General features: G+C 44.2%; 1 protein-coding gene across 3 annotated transcripts in view; it reads right to left on the reverse strand.

Annotated features, from left to right (window-relative positions):
* The window catches only part of Sv2b (synaptic vesicle glycoprotein 2B), a 161,018-nt gene that overhangs the window by 52,325 nt on the left and 96,179 nt on the right, over window positions 1-12,514 (reverse strand). For all 3 annotated transcript variants that reach the window (XM_038313642.2, XM_038313641.2, XM_038313640.1), the window contains exon 2: window positions 8,145-8,986. In XM_038313642.2, coding sequence (XP_038169570.1) covers window positions 8,145-8,595 — 451 coding nt within the window. In that variant the 5' untranslated portion in view covers window positions 8,596-8,986. The remainder of the gene's footprint in view (window positions 1-8,144; window positions 8,987-12,514) is intronic.

The following is a 12,514-nucleotide window of genomic DNA, read 5'->3' on the forward strand; positions in this document are numbered from 1 at the left end:
TTGCTAAGCCACATACATGTAGTGATTCCATGACAAGGAAGTGGAGATGAATAAGTCAAAATTCCTCTGCTAGGCTATACTTACATATTTAGGAATATATGTAACAACAATTTTATATATATATATATATATATGATATACATATATATATATAGATCATATATGTGTGTAACAAAATATATGTAATGAAAAAAGAGGACTTGAATTTGAGAGCAATGAGGTGTATATGAGAGGGTTTGGAGATAGAAAGGAGAAAGAAGAAGGGATATAATTATATTGTAATTTCAAAATAATAAGAATAAATAAAAATTTAAAGAACATAAATAACAATTCTCAATATGGTTCTAGCGAAGGAAAGTCTACAGGCTGGTCTAATACAAATAAAATCTTTAATCATATTTAATAAAAAACAATCTCTGCTTTCTGAAAGCTCATAATCCAATAGGTTTTGAAAAAGATAAGATCAATGTCCAGAGAAGGAACATAGCCAGATTACTGGCAGGCAGGTGTCCGGAAGGAGGGTGGGGATCTGAGCGGGGCTGACTGAGCGTTTGAATGGAAGAAGGGGGCAGAGTTGGTGGGTACCACATCACATGGTCAGAAAGTGATGGAACTGGAAATCGGCAGAAAACCAACTCCTGCCTGTGTCACATCTGTCCTTCCAGAATCTAGACAACTTTTTCATCCAGTGGCCAAACCAGACTCCTCCTCTTCAGGAATCAGCATCGCCTACATTCAGGCAAAGTTGTTTCATAGCAAGAAAAAGCCAGACCTTTGTCTCTGGGAAACACTTAGGTATGTGCCTTTGACTTTTGTCTGACATAGGGGCATCTATGATGTGCCATAAAAGCCTAAGTTTCCTAGGAGTCTCTGGTGTCACTTACTGGCAGTTCTCGGTGGCATAGTGGCTTAGTCTACCTGGCTTGACCACACCAACTTGTTAGACAACTGATTCAACCTGGATTCACTTTGGGCATTTTCTGCCTTGATTGCTTCCAAAGTTAAAATTTCTTGCACATATCTGAGTATCTCAAACTGGAGACAGGACCAAGGATAGATGCTTCGTGGGTTCATGGCTAGATGCCCCTTGGGTCTATGGCTAGATGCCCATTGGGTCCATGGCTAGATGCCCCTTGGGTCCATGGCTAGATGCCCCTTGGGTCCATGGCTAGATGCCCCTTGGGTTCATGGCTAGATGTCCCTTGGGTCCATGGCTAGATGTCCCGTGGGTCCATGGCTAGGTGCCCCTTGGGTCCATGGCTAGATGTCCCTTGGGTCCATGGCTAGATGTCTCTTAGGTCTCCAGTATTTGCTTACCCTTTCTTTTTCTTCATCTACTTTATTCTTTGACTTTAAATAGAAATCTTCCATGAACATGCTTAGAGGGGTCACATGGATCCTTTTAAATATCTAAACTAAAGTAAAACAAATAATAAACTAAAATAAAAAATCAACTAAACATCATGACCTTGAGGTTTAAAAACCAGATGTTTATAGAACAAGATAAGTAGCGCACATGGGCAAAGCTGGCAGAGCACAGGTAAGGAGTGGGTGGCAAGAGCTTTGTTGGAAAACCAAAGCATATGAAGACAGAGGCTAGAGAGATGGCTCAGAGGACTTCTGATCTTGCAAATGACATGAATGTAGTTCCTAAGCCCATATCAGATGACTCACAACTACCTGTAACTCTAGCTCCAGGGAATCTTACGCCTTCTTGGAGGAACTTGCACACACGCACACATATTCTCTCCTCTCTCCCCTCTGCCTCTCCCTCTCTCTCTCTCTCTCTCTCTCTCTCTCTCTCTCTCTCTCTCACACACACACACACACACACACACATGCACACACACACAAACACAAAGTGATATTTTTAAAGAATATGAAAATAGATGAGAGATAAATAGATAGATGACAGATACATACATACATAGATGATAGATAGATAGATAGATAGATAGATAGATAGATAGATAGATAGATAGATGTTTCATCTAAAGGAAGTAGATACCACCTAAGCTCAAACAACTGATGAATTATGAATTATGAATTATGACCTATTACAGTTTCAAAGAGAGACAGAAATTTGAATTGCTAAATAAAACTCTGCTTTTTAAATACTCTTCTAGCAAAACAGTTATTTTTATCTATTGCTTGAGAACCCATGTGTCTTGTTTGATTTGTGTTTAATAGTATGTTTATAAAGTGAATACTCACATTGTTAAAAATAAAATATAACTCATGGTCCAATCTCCTGTTTTCACTCCTCTGCCAAGTACACAACATGTTCTTTACATTGAATGGCCCGAGATGTTGATGTCCTATGTGTTTCCCTGACGCTGTGTCTCCTCCAGTAGTTGGTTGGACACACCACCAATCTTCGGTCTACAGGTCTTTACATGGTTGGTCCCTCTCACGCTCCAAGCCTAGTTCTGAGAGGCCTGTCCACCCTAGCCTTTTCTTCCAACAAGCTAGATCATGACAATCAGTAAGGACACTGTTGTTACAGATTCTAACTGAGTGATGCTGACAACATGAGCAGAGAGGGAAGCAGCAGAGGTAGGATGAAGCGACTGGGCTGCAAAGGTGCAGAGAGTAACACCGCTTGAAGGGCAACATTAGAGGCCGAATGAGTTCTCCAGAGGTGTGGGTGGCCGTGGTGTTGACTGAGCACTAGAATATCCCAGTGTTCAAAGGTCACAACGATAAGAACCTAGAGATGGAGACTGAAAAGGCCCTGAGGAGTGTGTAGAGATCTTAGAACCGGGGTGTCAACCTTATGACCTTAAGGAAACGGAAAAGACAGTCGTGGAGGTGTGAACCTCACAGCCCTGACATCAGCAGGGCACTGGATCAATGCTTGGAGACACATACTGGGAGAATTCTGGAGCGGTAAATAAGGAATGCCTTTATGACTCAAAGCCGCTGTTGAAAGCAGCCAAATATATCCTGTGCACATATTGTCCCCTATAAAAAGAAATCATGCAGATAAAAACATCACCTGATTGGCTTATATAGTTATCTTTTAGGCACAAAGGCAATAGGGTTTGATGTAGAGAAAGGGCTCTGTGCCAGTGATCTGGCTAGGTTTTTGTCAGTTTGACACAAGCTATAGTCATTTGGGAAGAAGAACCCTTAAGTGAGAAAATCCCCCCCCCCCCGGATTGGTCTATACAAATGTGTAGACATTTTCTTGAGTAATGGTTGATGTAAGAGGGCCTAGCCCACTGTGGGTAGTGCCACCCCTACACAAGTGGTCCAGCAGTATATAAGAAAACAGGCTGAGCAAATCAAGGAGAGCAAGTCAGTAAGCAGTGTTCCTTCATGGCCTCTGCTTAAGTCTCTGACTTCAGGTTTCTGCCTTGAGTTCCTGGCCTGACTTCTCTCAGTAATAGAGTGTAACCAGAGAGTCATAAGATAAAATAAACCCTTCCCTCTCCAGTCTACTTTGGATCACGGTTTTTAATGACAGCAATAGAAGCCCTAACAAAGACAGCCAGTAACAATGGGGCCCAGGCTCTAGTTTCAGGACTCATGACCTTGACCAAGTTACTTCCTCTATGGGGATCTGTTTCCCAGAGCTAGAAATGAAGAAAATGTTAGAAGTTATCCATCTTCTTCACAGCTGATATCACGTGGCCTTCAACATTGTAACTTGGGCCTCATGGTTGACTTATAATCAGCTAACACATCCTCTTTCAACGATAATAAATAGTTCCCTTCCTCAGAGCCAAGGAGAGGTGAGGCAGAGAGGCCAGGGCACTGAGGAGATTTCTCTGGACTATTTTCTGCACACCCCCAACAGAGATTAATGTGTGCCTCTGAGTCAGCACAATCTCCTGCAGGGGAACACAAAGTGCTCGCTCTGCGCTTCTGAGCAACTTGCTCAGCCCACCCAGAGCAGGGTGTGTCCATCCAGTCTGTTCAGTGAACCTCAGCGGGGTTCATCAAACGCCATGCCATTTCTAGAGCCAGGTATCTTCCCCCCTCTCCCCGACCCCATTAATATCTATGACATTTACCCTTCTGTCTCTAGGAACTAAATCAATCTCCTGCAGAATAAAAATCAGAGCATCTGGGCTTGTTTAGCTTAAGATTTCTAAGATGGGTTTTAGACCCACCAGCCTATAGAGGGCCATTTTAGCTGTGTCGTCATGAACTCCACACAGGACCCAAGTGCTCCACCTAATGTGGTTGCTGGAGGGGAGTTTGGGGGATGCACTTGTTGCCTCTGCTACTGTGGTATATCGTGGTGACAGACATTACTTAGAGGGCATCCCTCTTAGCCTGGTGCATGATAGCACGGATGCTTCCCAACTCTCCAGAGTGAGGCCTGCCCTGGGCATACAGTCTATGCCTTAAGGAGTTACTACAGACTACAGACCCCTGCAAGTCCCCTGGCCTTCGTGACACAGCTGGCTGAGACTCCTGTCACCTGCAGAAATGGGTTGTCACTTATTCCGGCACTCGGGTGGAAGCCCCACACCTTCACTTGTAACTTACTACATGGTGCTTTTTCGTAAAAGGTTAAGGTTATATAGGTGATGGCCCCTGCAAAGTCTTCTTCCGTGGATTACAGAGCAAGGGAAAGGAGAAGCAATAGGTGAAGTTAGATATAGCCACTTTCAAATCCTAGTTTTGTCTCCAGCTACTTTAGACAAGTTGTTTTAACCTCTTAAAGTCTGTGTGTTCTCACTTGTAAAATGGTGAAGACACTATTTACCTTGCGTGCTGCAGTGACGATTAGAGATGACATATATCAGAATTGATGAAAGGAGCAAGCTTATCAGATTACAGCTCTCGGTCGTGGTGGTGTAATTATTATAATTTGCTTTTAAATTAGAAGAAAGCAAGCAGAGATTGTCCTGGTTCTGGGAAATCACCAGCTCTTTAGCCTCCATTCCTTTGGCATCCCAGGAAGAAATCTGTGCATGATAAAAGCTGACCTTCCAACCTCATTAGCAGAAAGTAACCCACGCAAGGATGAATAGCAATGAAGGGAGCACAGGGCCAGGAAACTTCATTAGGAAGTGGAATCCAGCATTCATCACTTAAGGTCTCCAGGCAACACCTCCCTTATCTGGGGAACTGGGGGTTCATACTGTGCTCATCACACTGAGTCACATAAAAATAACATGAGAAAGGCCAGCAAAACAGCAGAAAATCTGTAAAGCACCGAGTAGATTTCGATATATATATATATATATATATATATATGGATATATATATATATATATATCCTGTCATTCTAACCAAGGCAGCAGATAGATTAACTATCAAAGAAAACACAAGGGAAGCCACCTGGGAATCATCTGCCACCTTGCATGGCACAGTGAGCAAAGACCGGGGCATCTCTGAAGCTCGTATGGAGAAGGAATGTGTATATCAATTATCCCCTTCTCTACCCTGAGTGCACAGCAAAACCCCTCCATGCCCATGGCCCACCAGTAGGGACTCTAATGAAAGCTAGAGAGACTAATCTAGAGTCAAATATACATTCTTAGCGTGTGTGTGTATGTGTGTGTGCACGCACGTGCATGCACATGCGATAATGGTATGTATAATGTATATACTTGCTAGTATAGGTGTTTGCATACTTGTGTGGGTAAATGTGCACATTGTATAGTGAATGTAGCTATCAATATAAGTGTGTGCATGTATATGCACGTGTACAGTCACAGATGTGTGGAAGCCAGAGGCAGACATTAACTGTCTTTCCTCCATCACTCTCCACATTGTTTGTGAGACAAATTCTCTCTCTGAACCTCAAGTTCATTAATTTGGCTAGACTGGCTGGCTGGTTGATGAACATTAGGGATCCCCCTTTCTCTACCACCATTCTCCTCTAATGTAGAGTTATAGTTATAGGCCACCATTATGAACTCTTTACATGGGTTCTGAGCATCCAAACTCAGGTCTCCGTGCTTATGCAGAAGGCATGTTCCTAACTGAACCATCTCCCCAGTCCCAGGTATGCATTAATTTACAGCTTCTTGGGTGGTGCTAACAGACAGTCACTGCTGGCATCTAGCTCAGGATTGGCATGGTCTTGTAAGATGGCTAACACTGAACAGCTTTCCATTGTCGGTGAATCAAGTTGTCATCCCCACAAAGCAGTCAGTAACCTTAGCTCTCGCTCTCTCCTAGGCAATCCTGTGGTCTACACGCCGGTGAATAAAGTGGAGGTGGAGAGACGGCTCTCAGTGGTTAAGAGCATTCGGTCATCTTCTACAGAATTGGATTTCAGTTCTCAGAACTTAAACTGGACAACTAATAACCACATATAACTTCATCCCCAGGGGATCTGATTTTTTTTTCTGGCCTCCACAGGCACGGCACTCTCATGTGCATACACGCTCACATACATAGAATTAAAAACAAAACATATTTAATTAATCAGAGGTGAAGCATGGAAACACATGCCTATAAGCTCAGTGTTTGGGAGGTAGAAGCAGAAGAACCAGGGATTCGAGGCTATCCTTGGCGATATGAAAAGTTTCAAACTAGCCTGAGTTATATGAGTCCCTATTACAAAAAACAGTTTAAATTTAGAAAGAGAAAGGAAGAAAGAAAAGGGCTGGGGATGGAGCTCAGAGTAGGACACATGCTCGTGGTGTTCTAGTATGTGAGTTCAATGAATGAAATTGCCAAAACCTTTTTATAAACTTCTAAGGGACTGTTTTCCTTTTATGTGCACAAGCATTGTACCTGCATGTCTATAAAGGCACCAACTGCATCCTTGGTGTCCAGAAAGACCAGAAAAGAGTGTCATATCCCCTGGAACTGGAGATGCAGGTGATTGTGAGCTGTCACCTAGATTCTGGGGCCTGAACCTGGGCTCCCTGCACAGTAGATACTCTTACCCACTGAGCCAACCCTACAGCTCCTTTAAAAAAAAATTAAATGAGCCAATGACTCAGTGGGTAAAGTCCCTGTCATACAACCACATGGACTGGAGTTCAGATCCCCAGAAAGCATGTAAAAACTGGGCAGCCATGCAGTCGCCTGTTATTCCAGTACTCAGGAGGCATAGACAGGAGAGTCCCAGGGCAACTTGGCTAGCTAGACTAGTCAGAATTGGTGAGCTCCAAGGTTTAGCAAGAAGCCCTACTTCAGTAAGTAAAGTGGAGAGAGATACGGGAAATATCTCACATCAACTCTGAGTCCCAAAAACATGGGCATACCCGTGCATATACAATCTACATACCAAGATGTGCAATTTCCCTCTGTATGCTGTGATTACCATTAATGAATAAAGAAACTGCTTTAAACCTGTAGCAGGACAGAACTTAGGTAGGTGGGGGAACTAAACTGAATGCTGGGAGAATGAAAGCAGTGAGAGAGAAGCCATGGAGCCGCCGGATACAGATGCTGGGAATTTTACCCTGTAAGTCACAGCCTCATGGCAATATACAGATTAATAGAAATGGGTTAAATTAATACGTAAGAGTTAGACAATAAGAAGCTAGAGCTAATGAGTCAAGCAGTGATTTAAATAATACAGTTTCTGTGTGATTATTTTGGGTCTGAGCTAGCTGGGTGGCTGGGAAGAACAAGCGGCCCTCCTCCAACATGTGCACACTCACATACACACACACATGCACACACACAGAGAGAGAAAAAATAAATAGACAAGAGAAGCTGGAGGCAGAGGCCATTGGATTCTGGGAAGACAAATGAAGAAGGAATGATGTCTTACCCCCTTCCAAAATGTATTGTTATTTGAATAGGGAAGATGGTTTACTGGGAGAATAGTCTGTCATTTAAGAAAACAAGATGTGGGCATCAAAGAAAGAGCTAAGCATCAAACGGATTTGAATAGGAAAGCAAGCTCTAATACTAGCTATGTAAGTCTGACCCAATCCGTTGACTAATTTGTTTCTATAAGACAATAATGCCTTAATGGCAAATGATTACAAAATTATAACTTCACAGGATACCATTGCATATTTAAAGTGTCTAACGGTGACAGACTTTCTCTCTCTCTTTATATATAAATACATGTGTGTTGTATGTATGTATACACATGTATATATATGTATACACACATATACACATATATAAGAAGATAATACATATGTATATTTTCTCCTTTACTTTCACATATTGGATGTCACAGGGAAATGACCTTGGAAGTTTCTACTTACCAAGCATTCCTTTCTTGGAGCTGGACAGACACATGTCTTTCTCCGCACTGGGCAGAGCAAAGCTCACCACAAACACTTCCACTCCATCAGCCATCAAGGCCAAACCCAAGACAAAAAAGAGGGTCCACTGGAAACGCCCATGGCCACACTCATCAATGATGGTCTCATATTGGTGGGCCAGCTGCTCCTCATCTTCCATCCTCTCGGCCATCAGGTCTGCCTGGCCCCGAAGGCCATCTGCCCTGGAGGACGCCATCTTAGTCTGTTTGGACTTGACATCATCTGGATGAGGGATGCCCTGGTACTCGCCCTCATAGATCTCGTCCTCCTCATCATGGCCTTCTGTCACATCACTCTGGGCATCTTCTTCCGGGTTTGACTCGTTGCCCCGGTAGTAGCCATCACTGGGGGCATAGCCCTCGTAGTTGTCCCGATACCTGTAGTCATCCATTCCTTGGTTCTGGAATTGCCTGATAGCTTCTCAAGCTATATCTTTTGCTCTGTGGGAAATGCTGGGGCTATTTCAATAACCATCATCTATAATATGGTTGCAATGGAGAGTACGTCCGTGTGAAGTCTTCGATGAAAGTTGCACCTCTCTTGTTTGCTTCTCAAATCAAGCAGATTCATACAGAGACGACCTAAGTGGCCTTTTGCACTCAGTGTGTATTAATTGTCTTTGGAAAGTTTCAAACCCTGCCCTGTTCTTCCCCTGTGACCCAGAGGCTTGTGCTGGGAGGTGCTGATTAAAAACAGGTCCAGCTGCTTTCTTTGACAGGATGGGGGCAGCACTTGGCAGCTCACAGACTGAGGTAATTTGTCCTTCTACTGAAGGTGATGCCCTGGAAATAGAGACAGAAAAGGGGATAGTTACAGAAGGCTGAGATTCTGACATGATCTCTGAATTAAGTGAATGTATTTACTAATATCCGTATTTTGTGCGTTAGGTAAAGTAGATCTTAGACATTTGAATTCACATAAGCTACATGAGGACTGAATCAGTGAGGCAGGTGAAGGGAAACCCTGGGCAGAGAGCCCTTTGAGCTCTGAAGAACCAGGTGAAGGTCAATTCAGATCTTACACAGGAACACAATAAGATGTAGTCAAGGGGTTTCCAGCACAAGACAGTTTTGTGTTATGGGTTTCCTTTGAACTTGTCAAGCTGTTGGCATCAATGGAGGTGTTCTAAAGGCCTATTTCCATTGTGAAAATGAATGCTTTTACTACTTCATTATCAAGTAACCAGAAATGCAAAGCACGGAATATCTAGCAATGCAGAGCCCAGTAATATCCTAGAGAGCTTTCTCGGAGGCCCATCTTGCTTTGGAGATCAGCACTGTGGCTCCAGGGCCACCCTGACCTTGTACTTGGCTCAATGTTAAGAACGCGGAGTCTGAGACCCAGAGCCACGTTGCCTGGATTTCTGCGACACATGACTCCGATGCACCACAGGCATGAACATACACACCTCTTTCCAAGCGCCAGTGCTCTCCTGTGTAAATCAAGGGCAACAGTACTGGATGCATAAGAATATATTTCAAATGCCCCGCCCGAGTGTCAATATCATCTCTGGCAATGTTATTTCCCTAGTTCGAGTTCTGAAAAACCAGGAGCCAGTATTGTCTAGGGCCAAGGCGGTGTCTTATAACCCAGTTCTAATCATTGTGTCCCTCTGTTGGGTCCAACATCCAAGATTCTTCAAGAATCTCAAGTCTCCCAAGGTTTGAGGCATCACTGAATGATGCTTACCATGTTCCCAAATGTGGCCTGAAACTGAACTACATCCTGAGCACTATAGGAGGTAGGGAAGAGTTAAAAAAAGAAAAGGGGGAGAAGGGGAGAGAAAGAGGAAAGACTAGGGGAGAGCAGGAACATTTCATCTAGTGGATAAAGCAAGTGTGGCTCAGAGGAAGTTAGTAACAGAAGCGAGGCTGTCACAAAGCTAGGATTCACTGCAAGGACCATAGGCCTTTGGAGGCTGTGAACCGGGGTGAACGACTCATTAGATCAGATGGGAACTTTGAAAATGCAGTCTCCAGAGCTCGCAGAAGGGCCTATTGAACATGAGAAATCTGAATTTTTGCACAGCTCCCCAAGTAGGCCCGAGGTCCCACCTGAGTGAGCAAGCCCTCAGTAGTACAGGCTAGACCCTCTCTCCGCCATTCTCCACAACAGCTGCACCCAGGAGCCAGATTTTCTGAGAAAGATATTTAGATTTCTTCCCATAGAAGCTGATGGAAAGCTGTTCCTGAGTTCAGGCCAACTAACAAAAAATTCAGAGCTATCAACCCTTACCAGGACCCCCTCCACATGTGGAATCCCTGTCCTCCCCTACGTCCAACAAATGTCATCTCACAATGGATTGCGCACACGTGCCCTTGTCACAGCTGGCAGACTCTTCCCCTGCCCACAGCCCGTCTCTGGGCCCTCTGCCCCACACACGCCACTGGGATCTACACACCCTCAGCCTTGAGGAGACCCCGGCTCTGGGAATCATCTAACCCTGATGATACAATGCATGTTTTTCCAAAATCATGACAGGAAACACTGACTCCCAAATGCAGAGTGAGTGAGACCCACCCAGGTGGTTCATTGGAAATGGAATCCTAGGCCCTATGCCTCAGAAGACACTGAACTGTAGTGTGGGAATCAGACCTGGACATTGCATTTTTCCTCAGTACCACTACCAGCCCAGGGGACTTGGAGCAATAATGCTAAAGGACCTAGCAAGGAATACTTAACAGAATGACTCTCACTCCACCCTGGCAGAATTTTCACCATCTCCAGTAAATAAACTTCTATTGGACCAGGCTGGCCTGGATCCTGTCAGATGAATAGTCTAAATCGGTTTTTACTGCATGTGTTTAGGAACCCTAGGAGGGCAATACATCACACATAAACAGCAGGGCCCTCTGCAGCATGCTGTCACATGGAGAAAGTGTGCCAACCGCCTAAGAGCTGCTGGGTTAGTTCTATTCTGGAGGCCCCACAAAAATGTCATGAGCCAGGAACGAAAGGTTTTCAATTCTGAAAGCATATGTGGGAAATACCACTTTGGGTAAAGATTCTGGAACCTTCCCTGTGGAAAGAAACAGGTCTTTGTCAAAACTAACCCCACTCATCCGAGCTGTAAATGTCTAGTCCAGGCAAACAAAGAGGCTTCAGTGTCAAGCGGTTTTTTTTTTTTTTTTGTGATATTTCCTCAAACTTCAATCTCATTGAAAAATGCCAAGCTCTTTTGTTTATTTATTTTTAATTTATTTTTTATTTACTTTTGCAACATAACATTTTCTAGAGAACACGCCAATTAGTCATCTGCAACAACGTGGGTTAAATTATCACAAAAGCTAAATTGAACCCCAACCCTCAGGATCTCAGAGCGTGATCTCAGGAAGAACAGAATCTGAGACTGGGGGCATTGGGGAGACAGATCAGTGGGTTAGTGCTTGGTGCACAGGCATGAGGTCACAAGTTCACATACCCAAGCTCATGGGTGTTAGAAAACAGGAGGCTTGTTGGACTTGCTGGCCTTTAGCCTACCAGCAAATTAAACCGACGTGTGAGCTCCAGTCTTAATGAGAGATCTTGTTTCAACAAAATAAAGGGGAGAACAAGATGCCCACTGACTTGTTTTTAGGCTCAGCATTCACACACACACGCACACGCACACACACACACACACACCAGGGATTGGCAGAAGTGGTAAAATAGGACTTTCGGGTGAGTCTAAAACAATTGTGATCTTATGAACAAAGCAAACCTGGATGTGGAGACAGATGGGTTGGAGGGAAGATGGTGTGGACATTCACTAACAATGTCATCTACATACTACAGCAGCCTGAGGCCAGCAGTTGTGAGATGGGCTGGGAACGGTCTCCTTCATGACTCTTGGAAAGAACCGAGCTGCTGGTACCTTGACTCAGCACTTTTAAAAGCCTCCAGGATGTGGCAGATCTCTTTGATTTGCTCCACAAAATCTGTACTGTCTGTTACTGTGAACCTTTGGAAGAACAGTCAATAAGCTTATCAACAAAACAGCAATGGAAAGAGGCCCACAACAGCAGCCATTGGCTAAGCACCAAAGGGATCACTTCCCATGATTCCTCGCCTATGCTCAGGGCCAAGAATGGGATAAGATTCTCTGTGCTGTGGGTGGAGAGACAGAGGGCTGGGAGGATAAGAGGATGTGCCGAGTGAACACAGAAAAGCAGTCCCAGGAACTAAGTGTGGCGCTGAGTTTAAACAGGATGCAGGGGTCATGCAGAGAGAAAGAAACTGGAACCCACACCCAGGCGGCAGCAGAACTAATCTTGATGAAGAACAGGATTGTATCCCCACACTTGAGTTTTTCTGCCCACCCTCGCCATGCA

Source organism: Arvicola amphibius, chromosome 12 (genome assembly GCF_903992535.2).
Source record: "Arvicola amphibius chromosome 12, mArvAmp1.2, whole genome shotgun sequence".
Taxonomy (NCBI): domain Eukaryota; kingdom Metazoa; phylum Chordata; class Mammalia; order Rodentia; family Cricetidae; genus Arvicola; species Arvicola amphibius.